Here is a 19,825-nt window from a genome sequence, read left to right as displayed (position 1 = left end):
TCTCCTCTCCTCTCCCCTCCTCCCCACTCCTCTCCTCCTCTCCTCTTCTCTCCTCTCCTCTCCTCTCCTCTCTCTCCTCTCCCCTCCTCCCCACTCCTCTCCTCCTCTCCTCTTCTCTCCTCTCCTCTCCCTCTCCTCCCTTCTCTCCTCCCTTCTCTCTCCTCTTTCCTCTGCTCTCTCTCCTCTCCCTCTCCTCCTCTCTCCTCTCCCCTCCTCTCCTCCTCCTCCCCTCTCTCCTCCCTCCTCTCCTCTTCTCTCTCTTCTCCTCCTCCTCCTCTCTCCTCTCTCCTCTCCTCTCCTCCTATCTCCTCTCTCTCTTCTCCCTCTCCTCTCTTCTCCTCTCTTCTCCCTTCTCTTGCCTCTTTCCTCTGTCCTCTCTCCTCTCCCTCTCCCTCCCCTCCTCTCCCTCTCCTCTCCTCTCTCTCCTCTCTCCTCTCCTCCGCTCCTCCTCTCCGCTCCTCTCCCTCTCCGCTCCTCTCCCTCTCTCCTCTCCTCTCCCTCTCCTCTCCCTCTCCTCCCTTCTCTCTCCTCTCCTCCTCTCCTCCCTTCTCTCTCCTCTCCTCTCCTCTCTCCTCCTTCTCCTCTCTTCAGGTATAAGCTGTGCAGTGGCAGATGGACTTTTCCTCTTCCTACTGTCAGTTGAATGCTGCTTGAACTCGACTGTTTCTGTTTTCTGTTCACACTTAAACACACACCGGCTCTTGGGAGCTGTTTTCACAAGCGCAGCACTGTTGCTCAGGGTTGTGAAGATCTGCAGAAATAATAATTAGGATATAAATAAAGTTAAATAGCAGTAACTTGTGTACATCACTTTTTTAAAAACAGCCTAACACATGCCCGAGTTGATAAAATGCAAATTGCAGCTCAGAGCTGCCATTAAAACTGGGTGAAAGTGTGTTGAGTCAGAGCAACAAGATCCACCTGTGAACCTAAACAGACAACATTCAACTGCTGGTGGATGGAACACTGGCTCAGGCAGGTCCTGGGGGGCTCCCAGGGTCCTCACAGGGTCCTCACTGGGTCCCCACAGGTATAGTACAACAGTAAACTCTGTCTGCTCGTCCTCGTCTGCATTCACACACACAGGAGCACAAACACACACGTTATACAGAAAGGTATGGGGTTAGTGTACGGTCCAAATATTCCTATACATTAAACAGATCTGTGCCCATATGAGTCTGTAGTTGGACAGAAATAAATATGTGTAAACTGTTGAATGACTTCAGTCGTACATTAAATGTATTGTGTGTATTTGATCAGAATATGAATGAATAAGTTTAAACAGAATTCCAAACAGGAAATCCAACTCTACCATTTTTCTGTCTCCATCACCAATACGATTTCACCAACGGGACTGTACTGTCCAAAATCTGTCCCCACTGCACAGACGTTATTTATGGAGCAGAGGATCCATGGATTCACAGACTGACCATGAGTTCAGGGTCCACATCAGGGTCCAGTTCAGGTCCAGATCAGGCTTGTGGTTGACACACATTTATCTTGGACTTTCATAGCCCCCCCCGGCACTGACTGGTGCGGTGTGCACAGGTGGGTGTGGTCTCTTAAACTTAGTGTGGACATGGTGGTCAGAGCAGAACCAGAAGGAACCTTTGCTTTAACGTCTTGTTTGTGTTGCTGTGTGCTGGGTAACTCCACCTTCGTACCTGCGTATCTGACTGGGGGGTTGGAGGCCAGTGTATGTTAAATCAGACCACGCTGCCTCACATTGACCTGTTTTCAGAGGCCCAGGCTCACCTCAACAGGAGTACAACTGCTGGGATCATTTGCATATTCTTTTGATCTGGCACCATGTCTCCAGAAGCAGTCGTCATTAAGGCAGTTTTCTCTGCGTTCCCTGTTTCTGTCAGTGTGGCTGAAGCCGTTGGTGCCCTTCATCCATCCATCGGAGCCAACTCTACAGTCCTCCACCACGTTAATGCTAACGCTACCTGCTTCAAAGCTGCCCTGAGTTGGGTTGAAAGGCAGAACCACTGTAGTCTGTCCTTCACTGCTAAGCTGACATGTTTGTGTCTGTGTTGTGTTGCCCTTGGGGGGGGGGGGGTACCTCCACCCCCACCCTTCCATCTCTCTTCTTCTCCTCCCTAGCTCGCTGTTTATCTGTCTCTGGGCTCGTCACGTCCCTGAACCCGCTCTAATTAGCATCCCACACAACACTGTTTATTTACTCAGGTACTGACAGGAAGGGGAGGGGGGAGAGAATGAAAGAGAGAGAGAGAGAGAGAGAGAGAGAGAGGGGAAAAGAGGGGTGAAAGACACAGAGAAAAGGAAGAGGAAGAGAGGGAGAAAGGATTGGGAGAATCAAAGAGCTATGAGACGGTCTCCTAGCGCAGATGCGGGGGGTAATGATAGTTAGAGACACGGTGCACAAAGTCAGAGACGCAGAACTTTCCCGCCTCTCCACACCTCCTCTGCCTTTTCCTGCGTTTCATCTAAGATGCAGAGTGCCTAAAATTAGTACGCTGGCAACTTCCCTCCCTCCCTCCTTCCTTCCTTCCAGGGCCCCCATTAAAGTTCTCCCATTGCTTGGAGTGATCATTACGGTGGGATTGCAGGTGTTTGGGTGGTGGTGGTGGTGTCCCAGCTGAGGCTGCAGTGGCATCACTTTTCCTCGACAGGGCTGACGTGAACACATTCTTTACACCCGTCATCTGTGGGCGTGCTGTGTGCTGCTTCTGTGTGTCAGGGAGAAAGGCTGCGCACCATTTGCAGCACAAACTGCATATCTGTTGGAAGTGTGTGGAAGTGCACATTAATAAATGAAAGACAATGAGAGTGCAGACGGTGCAGGCTGAGGGTTGGCAGGATGAATCCACCTGATGCAGCAGTGTCTGCGTTTGTGTCTGAGCACACACTGTTTTCACTGTTTGGAACCAGAGGTGACCATATTTGGACAAGAGGATGAAGCTGAGGAAGTGTGACCCACATCAACAGGCCACAGTGATAAGTAGGACATGGTGTGTTAGGATCAAGGTTATTATTGTTAACAAAAACTAACGAAATGACAAAAAAAAAAATAGGACCAATGGCCCTGTAGCTTACCGGCCAAATTAAAAGCTTTAAGAAATGTATCCAGATGCCATTTATTCTCACCCAGTTCTGTGTGTTTATTCTATTACAGAAATAGCCCATGTTTTGGTCATATTCCAATCAGATCTGTAAAAAATTCAAATTCCAACTTGATATCATTGATACTGATTTATTGGATCGATCCACTTCCTATGTCTTATAATGGGAAAATTTGTCAAAGTCACACCAAATCCAGAATCAGATCCGGATCAAAATAATTTCAATACCTTGTGTTGACATCATCATACAGAAGCTGTATACCAAGTTTGAAGTCAATCAGAACTCGAGTTTTGGAGAAGAAGACGATGGAAATTTTTTCCCCATAAGAGCCCATGTTAAATTTTCCGTAAGTTCCCGGATCCAGAAGAAGATCCTGATCAGCATGTGGACATTATGTTTGGGTCATCTCCTCATCAGGGCTGGACTGTAGAAATTTACACTTGATATCATTTATATTTACTGAGTTATTGCATCGATCCACTTCCTATCTGTTATAATGGGGGAAGTTTTCAGTTGCACCAAATCCAGAATCAGATCCGGATCCAAATAATTTCACTAACTTTTGCTGACACAATCATAAAGAAACTGTATACCAAGTTTGAAGTCAATCGGAATTGTAGTTTCGGAGAGGAAGACGATTGAAATTTTTGTAACGGACGACAGACAGCGACAGACGACAGTGCCGGACACTGCATGACAACAATAGCTGACGGCCTGTCGACCGGTAAGCTAACTAGAATTGAAAAAACATTTTCATTAACTGAAATAAAAACTGTAATTAAAAGAAAAAAAAAAAAAATAACTGAACTGAACTAACTGAAACTGTATTGCATGCTTACAAAACTAACTAAAACGTATAAAAATTATTGATAACATTCCCTTAGTTTTCGTCTTTGTCAACGTCAGATTGATACGAAAGGAATTTATTTCCTTCAAGCAATTTTAGCTAGCAGCACCATATGATATTTAACGGTTAGTCACTTGTCGTCACTTGTGGTTTACAGTCGTCTTTTCATCCCCACTCTACCTGGAAACATGGAGTCTGTCACCTTAGGCCACGCCTCCTTTTCCTTAAAAGGATCTGCTGAGTGTTAGGATGAACAAAAAGCCCTTTACTCAGGAACTTTGAAGTGAGTGACTTTACAGTGACAATGACATGTGGTCTGTCGTACAAACAGGAGGTTCTGGAAGACATGTATGCAGGTGCGTGGAAGTTCACACGGTCATTTTTTCGCAATTCTATTTTATTTCACAAATGAAGTGATTGTTTTGTAAATCATCTTCAGGTTGGTTGATAGTGAAACCCTGTAGTGTGCACAGCTGTAGTTCTTCTGTGGTTCCACGGTCCATCAGTGTCTTTGTGTTTGGACTCAGGATCGCACCGTCATGTGTCTGATGTAAATGTGGAACAGTCCCACAAACATTCCATCACTTCTGTCCTTTTTAGTTTTTGACCACTCAGCAAAAATGGAATTGGCAGGAACTTCCTGGTGACGGTGACTCTGCACATTTCTGCAGCGGAATCTGTGATTGAGCTGGTGCTGTGCAGACCGGTGGGTGGCGTTCTGAGTCCCACACCGTCCGACTGACTGATGGTTGGAACAGCCTCACACATGATGACAGTTGGAACTCCATTTATCGCTGTTTGTCTTTCTTCCATCATTACTTGCACATCTGTCATGGGTCTGCGCTGACTTCCAACAGCTCCCATCCCTTTGGCTTTTTCTTTTTTTTTTTTTTTCTTTTTGTCAGTCGGTCTTTCCTCCGGCTCCTTCCCATCTTTTTCCACCACTCTTCAATGTTGTTTGACCTATTCAGAAGAGTCCAAATGTCAGCGCAGAGGGAAAGGTCAGCCAGAGGTTTAGTGTGGAACAGAGTACAGACAGGAGCAGGAGGACCCACACACACACACTCACACACACACACACTCACACACACACACACACACACACATATATATACATACACACACACATACACACACACACACACACATATATACGTACACACACACACACACATATATATACACACACACACACACATATATATATACATACACACACACACATACATACACACATATACATGCACACACACATATATATATGTACACACACACACACATACACACATACACGCACCTTTACACACACACACACACACACATATATATATATATATATATATATATATATATATATATATACACACACACATACACATGCACACACACACCTTTACACGCACGCACACACACACACCTTTACGCACACCTTTACAGTCACACACACACACACCTACACACACACCTTTACGCACACACACTTTTACACACACACATACACACACTCTTACACACACCTTTACAGTCACACACACACACACCTACACACACACCTTTACACACACACAGACACACCGCTGTCACCTCGGCTTGACTTCAGCACCAATCAGCTCCCACACCAGCAGCCATGTCATCTGTGTGTGTGTGTGTGTGTGTGTGTGTGTTTGTCATCAGTGTGTGTGTGTTTTTCATCTGTGTGTGTGTTTGTTGTGTGTGTGTGTGAGGGTGTGTGTGTCGTGTGTGTGTTTGTCATCTGTGTTTGTTGTGTGTGTGTTTTTTATCTGTGTGTGTGTGTGTGTGTGTGTGTTTGTCATCTGTGTGTGTGTTTGTTGTGTGTGTGTTTGTCATCTGTGTGTGTGTGTGTGTGTGTGTGTGTGTGTGTGTGTGTTGGCGTTCATACCAGCTCCTTCTGGATGATTGAAGGCATCACAGCCTTCTGACGATGACACACGGCCTTGTCGACCACGGGGTCAGAGGTCATGGGTTGTCAGTGGTTTACAGCATCCTGCCTTCAAAGGCCAGACCACTCTGCACTGACCACTACTGACCACTACCCTGGTGGTTTTATGGAGGCTCTGCACTGACCACTACTCTGACATTCTGAAGCCCAGCAGGCACTGGGATAGATTTAAAGAAAAACCTGTTGGATACAAATGAATAGAATTAAATGGTGTTTATTTGCTTAATTTGAAGTTTTCTTGCTGCGTATAGTGTGGGTGATGCAGCAGGTTAGCAGTTGGGTTCGTTATTGATTCATCTGCATCCACATGCAGGGCAGAGCAGCAGGATCCTAATTGGAATGGATTTCTCTCGTGCATTGATTTGCTCAGGTGACAGTGGATGACTTCGGCTCATGTGCCCACATACACATGCTCTGAATACTGTATGGGGCCGTTGGGTTCTGTCTTACAACATCTTTCAGTGTTTGTCATCCAGTGAAAAGGAGCAGCTGGATGTTATCCAATGGCCTGTCGCCGTGCACCAAGGTTATTATCATTAAGGAAAGCTAACGAAAGGACGAAAACTAGAATTGAAAAAACATTTTCGTTAACTGAAATAAATAAAACAATTATTAAAAGAAAAAAAAAAACGATAACTAACTGAAACTGTTTTGTGTGCTTACAAAACTAACTAAAATGTATAAAAACGATGGATAAAACTCCCTTCGTTTTCATCTTTGTCAATGTCAGACTGATATGAGATCGCTTTATTTCACACTTGATGGTCCATCACTTGTGTTCACTTGTGGTTTCCAGTCGTCTTCTGGTCCCCACTCTACCTGGAAACATGGAGACTAAAGTTGGGAGAAAGCAGCAGAGTCCTGTCTGGGATTTATTTGAATACGACGACAGAGAAGAAGAGAAAAGAGACAAAACTAAAATTAATGCTAAAACTAAACTAAAACTAAGCATTTAGATAAAAATGAAAACTAATAAAAACTAGCAAACCTGGTCTGAAAACTAATTAAAACTAACTGAATTAGAGAAAAAAACCTCAAAACTAAAGAAGTAAAACTAAACTATAAAGAAAAATCCAAAACAATTAGAACCTTGCCGTGCACACGTCATCGTGCACACGTCATCGGTTCGCCTGCTCTCCCGCTCCTTGGCCTGTTCATCATGCAGAGCTTTGGGATGAAACAAGGAGACTTCTGCAAACACTGATTTCATTTTCCCCATGAGCGCCTCCACCAAGAGCCCCCCCCCCCCCCGCACATACATGAATACACACACATACACCTTAGCCTGGAGAGTGTATTCACCTTCAGAGCAAAAGATGAGCAGTTAGCATGCATGCAGGAAGATGCAATCAAGCACAGATAACAGTTACGTTCACCAAAGCGGAAAAAATGGTATGATCTGATTTCCTTTTGGACCACAGTGTCAACTAAATCTATTCTTGTTCTGCATTGAACAGACACCACTTTATTGAGAAGCAACGTTTGTGTTTTGTTACCACCTCACTAATCCTATGTGCAGTGTGTGTGTGTGTGTGTGTGTGTGTGGGGGGGGGGGTTAGAAGATGGCCGCTGGACATGGCTTCTCACAGCCGGCTGGCCCCGACCCCCTGTGATGTGCCCTGTTATCTAGCCCAGATCCTGGCCTTTCATCTGGACTAAAACCTGGGGGAGCTTGGCCTCTGCTGAGTTTGGAGCTCCCCCTCCCACACACACACACACACACACACACACACACACACACTACATTCCAGACCCCCCCCCCCTATCTTTCAGTCCCAGATGAGCGTTCCTCTCACCTATGTGATAACAAACCTCTCACTCTTGTGCTTTCTGCTTCCTTCACAACACTTCAGATTAGATTTTTAAAGAACTTCCAAGGGAAAGCGTCTCCTTTTCCTATTGTCCACAAACACCGTCCACATTCAGACATTTCACATGACGTTTCTCATTAGTCAAAGTGTATTTCGTAAAAACAGCCCAGGTTGTGTCAGGCTCCGGTGTGCACAGACTGGAACAAAATGCTGGACGGTGCAGTTTAAACAGTAGTGTGCCCGACGCGACACAAAGCCGAATGGGAGAATGTACGGTGGATGGAACCGCAGCAGCGCCGGTGCATGTTCACCTCACACTAAACTGCATTAGGGACTAACAATAGGCACTCTGTTTGGACTGGTCAGCCCATTGCTCTTGGCTTGGACCACCTCAGCATGTGACCCAGGTCCAGGTTTGACTGTGTGAGCTCAAGTGGGTTTTTGTTTTTTTTTTAATGTGTGTAGCTGACTTCATTCCATTCCATTCCAGGTGGCTTCCTGGCCCATCCCCGTCCTGCCCTCCTCCTCACCCCTGACCTGTTTGGTGCATAAACATCAGACCCTCACCTCTCACCCCTCCGTCTTTACCTGATAATCTGTCTCTGTGGATCACCCCCATCCTGTCTCTGTCTCCAGAGACCAGGTTCTGCCTCAACCCCAGCCCTGACCTTTGACCCCACTCAGATTAGAGTGGCTGGCGTTTCAAATCCACCAGCTGATTGAGTAGCATCTGTGACCCCCACGTACACGTCTCAGAACTCAGTAACATTTAAAGTTTGCAGCTGTAGGACTTGTGTGTCAGTGAAAGTCCACCTGGGCTGACGCCGGGGTCAGACCGAACCGTATCGGTCTGATTAAAGCCCCATCAAACACACCAGAAGGCCATCAGGTCACGTTGGAAGCGATAAACGGTGGTTGTTTTTATCACAACATAAAACGACTCCACACAACATCCTGATGGAAAGTTTGTATAAAAGAAAACATGAAGCAGTCATTATTTTCACCTACACTGTTACAGGTCCTCTGATTTTGTACTTGTTTCCAAGCTTCTCAAACACGTGTGTTTCTTCACCACTATCCTCCATCCAGATTACAGATCCAAGGGTTTGGACTGCACCTACCGAAGCCTAACCCTAAACCCAAACCCAGTCTGAGATGATCCAAGCTCGACACATACTGTGACATCAATTCGAATTAGGGCATTAGTGACTCCAGATTTTTTCAGATCGACTTATTTGTCAATAAAGTCGAAGTCGAGTCGACTTGTCGTATGATGACGTCATCACATTGACAGCGGAGGGACACCACAGACACACAGCTGTTCAACAATGAGCAACATGTGCAAACGTTCAGTGGAATATTAACAATGTACAGTAAAGAGCAGAATAAAAAACTGGAAAGACACAATCATCAACAGTCCTTCTCAGACATTTAAGCAAAACAAAACATAGGTTAACACCTGGAATTTTCTGTTAAATTAAAGTGAACAACATAAAGTGGGAAAAGGTTCAGACAGTGGAAGAAAAGACGCACAACATGTTAGAGAAAAGAGCGCATTGTCTTCATGAACTAAATGAACAGAATAATCCAAACACACTGGCTGTCCAAATTATTGTTCAGTATTGGTGGTGCTTGCGTGGTTCACGGAACATTACTTACTGAATAGTCTTTCTAGATCAGTCAGTTTAATAGTCTTACTCTGAGTCGTCTTCTTCCTTCAGTCTTGGCCTTGTGCTAGTGATGCACAAGTGTTGTTGTTGTTTTGTTTTTTAACCCGCTTTGTGGAATTTTTTGACCCACCCCGTGCTCATAAGTGGATAGTTCAGATGATCAGACATCTACCACGGTAACATCATGGAACTTTATGAATATATACGTCACCTGACCTCTGCTCAGAGTAATGCTTACTTCCTTTTTTTAAGCCTAATGCATTTCATTTATATTTTCTTTACAGGATTATGGTTCTCATGCTAACTAACCTATTCTATATACAAACTTGTGTGACAACAGCTGTACGAGGGGCGACTGAAAAGTTCTGAGCCTAACATGGAAAGGATTAAGATATGAAGACCAAATTTGGTCCATGAAATCTTCCACATATCTTAATCCTATCCACTCAATTTCTTGGTCATAGCAGTCTTTTTCCCTGTTTTACAGGTCCCTGAATTTTCTGTATCAAGTGTTTCCTGAAAAATGGACAAACTTGAGTATCAGGATGATTTGTGACTATGGATGAGACTTGGGTCCATCACTATCAGCCTGAGACCAAGGAGCAGTCAAAACAATGGAGACATCCCATGTCACCAACCCCAAAGAAGGCAAAGGTCGTGCGCATACTTGATGACAGCCCAATATTCAAGTTTGTCCATTTTTCAGGAAACACTTGATACAGAAAGTTCAGGGACCTGTAAAACAGGAAAAAAGATTGCTATGACCAAGAAATTTAGTGGATAGTATTAAGATGTGGGAAAGATTTCATGGACCAAATATGGTCTTCATATCTTAATCCTTCCCATGTTAGGCTCAAAACTTTTCAGTCGCCCCTCGAATTCTGTTACTGTATATTCTTTGTTGTCAGATTGTTATTGAGGGTCATGTGATTGATAACCTGCGCTTTTCAATAAAGAGAAAGTTACTGAAAAAGAAAGCACACAAGTCTGTCCAAACTGTGACCTACTTAAGCTTGATTTCCGTTGGAAGCTCTCATCTCTTCCCTCGCTGCCCCCTGCGTCTCCACATGCGACAGGGTAAAGGGACGTGGTGGACTGAGGAGGTGTCAGGTGACGTCTGCTGAATCATCTGTGACTAAAGGATTCAAGGCCCTGTGCCTGGTCCTACAGCTGTTAACGCACACCTTTTCCCCCTCCTGACCAACTGTAAACGTTCACATGGTGAATGAACTGTTTGGAACAGTTACCTCCCCACTCTCCCTCTGTATATAGAGGCTTTAACGGCCGCAGGAACACACATCCCACAGTTTGATTCCACTCGGTGTTGGGCCAAAGTCACAGTCGAACTGGAATCAACTATCCGCGCAGATGAGGGATGTCTCAGGTTTTATGGAGCTGTAATGCGGTAGGGGTACTGTATAAATAATCTGTGCACAGAAACACTTGCAGCTGTTAAACAATATGCCCTTTGCAGTTTTTCTTTTCTTCTCCTCCTATTTGAATGGATGAAGCTCGAGCCCTTTGAAAACCAATACACTTCCTTTTTTTTTTCACCCTTTGAGAAATGCTGCTGTTGAATGTTTGCCTTTTGTGACACCTCCAGATTGTTGCACTTTCTGCTGATTAGTATAACAGAGTGGAGCTGGAACAATGCCTGAATCAAACAGCGCTATTGAAAGTCAGGTCATAATGTGAAATTCAAGCCTTGAGGTCTGTTTACAATTAGGCTCTTTGAAGCATTCCACTGTAATCTGTCCCTCCTTTTGATAGAACCGTACAGTATTGATATAAATGAAGGGAATTTGGCCTTTGTTTTCGAAGCCATACCTGTGGCTTTTGATTGATGGATGGAAACTCTACGGTAGATTGAGATAATAAAGACTTGTTTAAAACCTCACTCTGAGATTATAGTTTCCTTCAGCGGTGTTTTGTATGAACACAGCAGAATCATGATACACTGTGGAAAAGCCCTGGCACACGCACAGCACCGTCAAACATTATTTGTGAATCAGGGATATTGAAGTCAATCCAGGGTCTTTTTTAGTACAGAGGCGTCCTCGGCGCCTTGGGCCAGGTCGCAGCAGCGGTCAGTGCAGAGCCAGATGAGTGGGGGGGTGGGCCGCTCGACCTGGGGAAGGTTCTGCCGTTGGGCAGCTTTCACGCTTCAATGGCTGATCCTTCCAGGAAGTGGGGAGGGGGTACAAGGAGTCCCCTGCAGAGCCCCAGCAGGAACCATGGTTGTATGTGGAGTCCAAATCAAAGGGGTCAGTCTGTCCTCAGCCTGGGGGACAGGGACTCTGCTGTGTGGGACCACGGGGGGAGGGGGGTAATAGGACAGCTTGTCACACTTGTGCACATGCCTGTATTTTTGAAGTGTGCTGTAATGACATCATAAAACATGGAGAACGATGAGGTCACATTTATTGTAATGATCCTGGCGGCTAGCGTTAGAACACAGGAAGTCCTTCAGCCACTTCAGTGCTTTAGATTGAACAGATTTCGGACTGTAATCATACACAGCAGCTCTGAGTTGGCAGACATTATGATCTGGAATGCTGAGAAAGTTGAGGGTTAGAATGATGATGGCAACATTTAAAGGTTCATTTGGTTCGACTGGTGTGTGCTTACATGCAGGTTGTGTTGGACTGAACTGGAAGCTGGTCCTCGTTGACATTAGTTAACTCTGTTTGTTGGACACTGTTGCTATAGAGTAGCAGAAAAGAGGAACTGAGGAATTCATGAGCCAGCACAAAGAAAAAACCACCGAGCTCTCCATTTAGACATCAGGTCACAACGTTGGCATTATATTTTTAGGTTGTCTAAATTTAGGAATCAAAGGTCAAGACCACGGTGACTTTAGAGGAGTTAACACAAAACTCAAACCATCGTTAACTAATCATGGAAACACAAATGTGTAATGGGGTCAGCTGTCAAGTGGGGACATGTTATGTTCAAGGCCAACTCCACAGTGACTGAATGTTGTGTAGAAACACTTCCCTGGTCTTTAATCAATATCATATTCTGGAAAAACAGTTTACAAGTGAAGGCAGCATGTTTGTTTTGGAACTGACTCTGGAATCCGACATGTCAACAGAAGAAAAACCTAAACACATCACACCTAATACCTTCAATGACATTAATTCTATTTGAGATAGAATAGACACCCCTGTACAACAACATCCATTATGCAATAATATATCGATAATGATTATTTATCGTCAGTGATATACAGTTCCTGCTGAATACAATAGTTAAAACTGTTGAAACACAGCATGTGTTCATTTACAAACCAATTTGATTTCACTGTCTGAAATCCAACATGCAGCTCGGCTGAACTTGCTGAGTCTGGACATAGATGGAAACAGTAGTTTGACTGGTCAGCAGAGGCATGCAGCCAGAAGGAGAGACAGAGACTCATGAGACAAGGGTGACATGAGGAAGAACAGGAAACTAAGGCAGTGGTTCTCAACCTTTTTTGGCTCGTGACCCCATTTTAACGTCACAAATTTCTGGTGACCCCAGACATTCAGAACATAGACTTTTTCTTTTTTGCTAAAATTGATTTGTTTTTGATCATGCAATACTTTGCTATACTATGTTGCAAATAAATGTTAATTTTAGATGACATTTAGTCTATACAATGTATATTATTATGGACGGAGGCAGTAAATCCAGGTGTAGATTACTGCACAAAGTGAGAATTTTTTTTCCTTGGTCAGGATATGTACAGTCAGTCCAGCTTGTATTTATAAGGCTGACAATTAATACTAAACAAACAAGAACTCAAACTATGAATTATGAAAGAGCTGCAGCATCTGAAACCGACCACAATGAACATTTGAAAGACAAACAGAACCACCGTGTTTCAGTTTCAGCTACACAGTTTGTCATGTTTTTTATGTATTGTGATTGTCTCTCTCAACTCATCATATATTTTTTATTAGTACATTTTTTTTTTTTTTTTTTAATCAATTACTAGGAATTTCAGGCAACCCATGTGGGGTCCCCGACCCCAAGGTTGAAAAACACTGAACTAAGGTCTGGGAGTCCAGTGTACTGACCACACATGCTCTGTTTGTGTTCCAGTTGGTATCCAGTGAGTCCAGCCCTTCAGATGAAGAGCCTCCAGTTCCGGAGCATCGCCCCCAAGGCCCCGGCCGTGGTGCCCTCCACCTCTCCTGCGGTCCTGTCCTGCCAGCCTTCCTCTGCCGTTCCTGAGGCTACCACCGCCTCCAGCCCCAAGTCCATCATCGTTCCCACCCAAAACTATGCACTGATGCAAATAGCAGGTCACGATGGTACTTTCTCCCTGGTGGCACTACCCCCCTCGGTTTCCTCCCAGACATCGCAACAACAGCAACAGCAGCAGCAAACCCAGCCAATCCACAAGAACCTCAAGTTGCCCATTCCCAGATACCAGCCAGTCAGGAGCAAAGGGACCGCAGATAAGGTCAAATCGTCACCGTTAGCTGCCAAGGCGAAAATGTTGCCCAAGGTTCCTGTGACAGCACAAACAAAACTAGTGTTGGGTGGGGCATCGTCAACACTGAAGAAAAAGGTACAGGAGTCCAAGTCCACTAAGGAAACCCAAGTGTTCAAAGAGGAACCATCAGAACAGGTCATTCTGATTGACCCAGCTGCCTCTGACATCTCTGTCACTGCTCTGCTCCCAGACAACGCAGTCCTGTACTCTGGTTCTCAATTAGAGCGAACGCCAGATGGCTCTGAACGACCTGCTGCAACTGGCCTTATTCAGAACCTCCAGTACCCCTCTGTTGGTGTACAAACTTCACCAGCTAAATCCCCTGAGGACATCAAGCCTACAGTGAGGTTGTGCCAGTCTAAGCCTCCTGCAGCCCAGCCGTCAAGCAGTATTACTGTCCTGTCCCCTGCCATTTTCAGCAAAGCGGTCCAGATTATTCCTTCCCCACCTAAGGGGAAACTGCCTATCCTGCCGTACTCTAAAATGAAGAACACTCTCATCCCAACAGCCAAACTCAGTGCGTTGTCTCCGGAAAAAAATACTTTATCCAGCCAGACAGGTCTCACCAGCCCCTTAGACCCCACATCCAAGTCTGAGACAGCTGAAACCTTAAATCACAACCAAGTACCAGACTCTGCTGTCCAGCCCCAGACCAAGGCCGCTCTCATCCCTGTGTTGGGGACCCTACAGAAACCACCGGGTAAGAAAAGAGGCAGGAAAAGAAAGACAATGGAAGACATCTTGGCGTTTGAGGCACGAAAGAAAAGGTCCCTGTCTTTTTTTCGGAGGCGAGTCCCTGAAAAGCCTCCAGCCATTGTTCCAAGCTCCAACAAAAGGAGGTTGATATTTCAAAGAAGTACCGCAGCATCCGGCCCAAGCCCATGTTGGTTATGGAGACTGTTCCCCAGCTGGTTAGCCTGCCTGCCATTACCCCAGATAACCAGGAACAGGAACTTGTCCTCAGTCATCAGCTCCCCAACACCACTACAGCCAAGGCCCTGGACTGTCCCCCCCAGCCGGCCCCAGTAACATTTCACCTGAGAGGTGGCGCACACTCAAGAGTCTTCTTAGGCAGCCGACCGCTCCACCGATGCCCCACCTGTAGCCGATGTTTCCAGTTCAAGCATCACCTTCAGAGCCACATGAACAGTCACACCAACAGTAGACCCTACGCGTGCCCAGTTTGTCGCAAAGCTTACGCACACTCCGGGAGTCTGAGCACACACATGAAGCTTCACCACTCTGAGGTCCGCCCACGCCGGTCCCTGTGCTGCGAGTTCTGCGAGAAGGCCTTCGGATATGTGGGCGTGTACTTCAGTCATCTGAGAGAGGTGCACAAGGTGGTGCTGACCGTTGAGCCGTCCATCAGCCATCATGAGGATCACCTGTCTGTGGAAGGGTATGAGTATGAACAACTCTAATAACTCAACTCATGCATGTGTACTTCAGTAGGAGTGTTTCCACGTGCATTTGGTATATGTATCTGTAGAAAATGTCCATGGAAATTGCAGGATTAAATAAGGATGTTGAAATTTGTAAAGTCTTATTTAGATGCATCTCTCTGAGGTCATCTGGTTTGTTAACCTCCGATAAATGTCATCAAATTTGGCACAAACGTTCACGTGGACTGAAGGTTGAACTGAGTAGAACTGTTGGCCAAAAGTGTTATTGTGATAAATGAAGGATGGAAACCGTTCCTTTAAAGAAATTCTGACGTAAGTGACATTCACTTGTTTCCTCGACATAGTTTCTTAAGACCAAACTATTTGTCGAGTCATCACAGCTGTTCAGGTGGAAAATAATAAAGGAATACCACCATGTATCAGAACTTTTATACTGCGTTTATTTCAGCCATGTGTAATGTAGCCTATTGTCCCATTTGAATGAGTCTGCACAGTGTTTATTTGCTCCAATCCAGTTAAAAGTAACAAATTCACATTTTCTTTTTACTTTTTGGATTGCGTTGCAAAAGTTTGCTTCTAATTTGGTTGATGACTTTATGGAAACTCAGCTGTAGTCACCGTGGCAGCAGTTACCATTTTATTTATCTACCAGTGACAAGTGCTTCAGAAACTGATGAGTTAGTTGACAGGACAGTTGTCTGAACAAACTGACCAATGGTCCTCATCGGTGGTTTTCATCCCCAATTACAAAGTCAGCTTACTATCACCTCAAGAATATTTCTAGGATTAAAGGACTGATGTCGCAGCAGGACCTTGAAAAACTTGTCCATGCATTTATCTTTAGTCAAGTTGACTATTGTAACAGTATCTTCTGTGGTCTGCCTAAAAAGTCAATCAGACGACTGCAGCTGATCCAGAATGCTGCTGCTTGAGTCCTCACTAAGACCAAGAGAGTGGACCACATCAGTCCAGTTCTGAGGTCTCTACACTGGCTCCGTGTCTCTCAGAGAATAGACTTTAAAATTCTCTTGCTAGCATATAAAGTACTGAATGGTTTAGGCCCAAAATCCATCAGAGACCTTCTAGTCCAGTATGAACCATCCAGACCACTCAGGTCATCTGGTGCAGGTCTGCTCTGGGTTCCAAAAGTCAGAACTAAACATGGAGAATCAGCGTTCAGTTTCTATGCGCCGTATATCTGGAACAAACTACCAGAAAATATTAGGTCTGCTGAGAGTCTGAGTTCTTTTAAGTCCAGGTTAAAGACTCACCTGTTCACTGCTGCCGCTGACTAAAAGGCTTTTGACTTTTTAAATTTTATATTCTCTTTCCAAACTCTGCACTGCAACTCTTACTTGAACGTGTGTGTTTTAAATTTTTGGGTTTTATGTGTTGTTTTCTTACTTGCTGTTTTTAATCACCTTTTACATGTTTCTTTTATAATGTTTTAAATGTGTTTCTTTTTCCCTGTTGTTGTATTTCAGTGTCCCGTGTGAAGCACCTTGAATTGCCTTGTTGCTGAAATGTGCTATATAAATAAACTTGCCTTGCCTTGCCTTGCCCAGGGCCAACTCTCCAGAGACGTCGGACGAGCAGGACCGTGAAGACCCTGTGGAGCTGCAGATCAAATGCGGTCGCTGTCAGGCCATCACTCCAACCTTTGCTGACATGAAGATGCACCTGCTCTTCATTCACGGGGAGGAGGTCCACGTTCGACTTCAGGACGACCAAGCGCTGCGCGGTGGCCGCGAGGCTGAGAACGAGCTGGTAAAACACGCCGCGCACTACTGGAGGCAGCTCAACGAGAAGCGCAACCTGGTCAAATGTGGCAGCTGCGACGAGGAGTTCTTCTCCTTCTCCAAGCTTAAGAAGCACATCATGTCTCACCACCGCAGACGGGACGGGGAGGACAGCAGCGCCCTTTCGCCGCCGGACAACGACGGTGGACTCGGCGTCCTGGCCGCAGGGTCAGCCTTTAACTGTGTGCTGTGCAGCGAGGTACTGGCCACTAAAGAGAGGGTCCTGGAGCACTGGAGGGGTCAGCACCACTGTGAGCAGCCCGGCCTCCTGTGGGACGCTCTGAGCTCCTACTCTGGACAAGAAGAAGGAGAGGTGGACGGGGACATGGACACTCCTGCTGCCAGCCCACATTAGCCGGCCTAGTGTCATTCCCACTCAAGTCGTACCAGTCAGCAGCACAGGGACGCAGTTCCTCAGATGAGTTTGAGCTTTAGCTTCATCTTCCACCAGTATCTGAAGATCAAGCCAATGTTACAATTCATAGGGGACGTTCTCCGTAGGTCAGAGAAACCAGTTTTCTAAACAATATTTTTATGTTCTTATGTTGATTGCACTGTTCCGACTACATGTTGTTTGTATTTAATATCCTTTTGGAAACTAGATGATTATTTTTTTTTCTACTGCTTATTTAAATTCTATGGAAAGGGTAATTTATAACCGTACTAAAACTGCTTAAGGGTCAGTTCACCCAAATCACAAAAAAAAAAAAAACATATTTTCTCACTCAACATTTTTAGTATAAAATGACACAGTTTTGGTTCCTGAGCCCATTTTTAGGTTGGAGCCACTTTAACCTTACATTGACCAATGACTGCAATCAGTTCATTATTATCTTCAAAAACATCATTTTACAGATTTATTCCATTTCCGAACCAGTAACTCTGACATCGATTTCATATTCACATGCTTGAAGACAAGTGTTCTTCTGTGTTTACCTCAAGTCCTACGCACAAACAGTATTTAGGATGTCTCTGGTTTTTGGGGGCAGATCAGGACTCTATTGTGTAAGTTTTGTAAGTCCAATACGGAAACTGAAAGCATCTGTTCTCACAGTCGGGGAAATGGACTTTTGGTACTGAAAGAACCTAAAATCAGCTCTTGAACTTGACCTAGTAGATGCCATCGAAACCACTTTACCCTATTAGACACACAACTACTGCATGACAGCAGTGAAGTGACCTAGTATGTTTTTGATTCTTATTTTTGGTGAACTGACCCTTTAAAATACTGGGAAATATTGATCGAACAAGGGCACGCTGTCCACTCTCACACTGGCAGACCATTTTAGTATCTATTGGCCTTCGGAATTATTACAGGTTGAAAACAAATCCATATAAGCTTTTGATAAATGTTGTTCCTTTAACCCTTAAAGACCCAAACATCCTCCTTTAACCCTTAAAGACCCAAACATCCTCCTTTAACCCTTAAAGACCCAAACGTCCACCTTTAACCCTTAAAGACCCAAACGTCCGCCTTTAACCCTTAAAGACCCAAACGTCCACCTTTAATCCTTAAAGACCCAAACGTCTCCTTTAACCCTTAAAGACCCAAACATCCACCTTTAATCCTTAAAGACCCAAACGTCTCCTTTAACCCTTAAAGACCCAAACGTCCACCTTTAACCTAAATAAAGACCCAAACGTCCACCTTTAACCCTTGAAGACCCAAACATCCTCCTTTAACCCTTAAAGACCCAAACATCCACCTTTAACCCTTAAAGACCCAAACGTCTCCTTTAACCCTTAAAGACCCAAACGTCCACCTTTAATCCTTAAAGACCCAAACGTCTCCTTTAACCCTTAAAGACCCAAACGTCCACCTTTAATCCTTAAAGACCCAAACGTCTCCTTTAACCCTTAAAGACCCAAACGTCCACCTTTAACCTAAATAAAGACCCAAACGTCCACCTTTAACCTAAATAAAGACCCAAACGTCCACCTTTAACCTAAATAAAGACCCAAACGTCCACCTTTAACCCTTGAAGACCCAAACATCCTCCTTTAACCCTTAAAGACCCAAACGTCTCCTTTAACCCTTAAAGACCCAAACGTCTCCTTTAACCCTTAAAGACCCAAACGTCCACCTTTAATCCTTAAAGACCCAAACGTCTCCTTTAACCCTTAAAGACCCAAACGTCCTCCTTTAACCTAAACCATCTATTGATCTAAACTGTTTAGTTCCTGTTGATCCACTAATCCTATTAATCCATGTCAGTAATTGGTGTCAAATACAGTTCTCCATCTTTTCATGGTCATCAGATATGACCATATTTGGACGTTCAGAGGCTCGGTAGTTACCATGGAAACACCGTCATCTTCTCCAACATCGATTCTCCAGTCAAACCCATGGAGTTGGATCGGTGACAGTGGATGGACACACTGAGTTTATGTTCAGTTAATGACAGATTGGACTGAAAAAGACACTGTTTATTCAGTTTGATCTGTATCTGATAGAAGAACCATCAACTTTACTCTGAGCTTTAATGAACATCTACAGGATCAGTGAATTAAATATAAGAAAATATCAGATTTACACTGAAAAAATACAAAATACAGAGGATAATATTCTAATAGATGGTGCTAAATGACTTCAGGTTAAGTCTAGAGACCTGTCCTTTTAAAGCGGACTCCACAGTCGGTCTGGGTCTTTGTGGGTTAAGGCTGGACAGTTTTCGGGGGTTGAACTTGAACTTGAACTCAGTCTGATGAAGGACAGTGTTGGGGTCCAGACCCGTGGAAGAACCCTGTCCTCACCAGCACCCAGG

At 44.7% G+C, this 19,825-nt stretch overlaps 1 protein-coding gene across 1 annotated transcript in view; it reads left to right on the top strand.

The window, feature by feature from the left end:
- LOC115411561 (zinc finger protein 438-like) overlaps positions 1-17,800 on the top strand; it is a 59,463-nt gene extending 41,663 nt beyond the window's left edge. The window contains 3 exon segments of the mRNA XM_030123748.1: positions 13,462-14,681; positions 14,684-15,257; positions 16,827-17,800. Coding sequence (XP_029979608.1) covers positions 13,490-14,681; positions 14,684-15,257; positions 16,827-17,415 — 2,355 coding nt within the window. The 5' untranslated portion in view covers positions 13,462-13,489 and the 3' untranslated portion in view covers positions 17,416-17,800.
- The last annotated feature ends 2,025 nt before the right edge of the window (positions 17,801-19,825 follow it).

Source organism: Sphaeramia orbicularis, chromosome 20, assembly GCF_902148855.1.
Source record: "Sphaeramia orbicularis chromosome 20, fSphaOr1.1, whole genome shotgun sequence".
NCBI classification, from domain to species: Eukaryota; Metazoa; Chordata; class Actinopteri; order Kurtiformes; family Apogonidae; genus Sphaeramia; species Sphaeramia orbicularis.
This window is presented reverse-complemented; position numbering and strand designations above follow the sequence as displayed.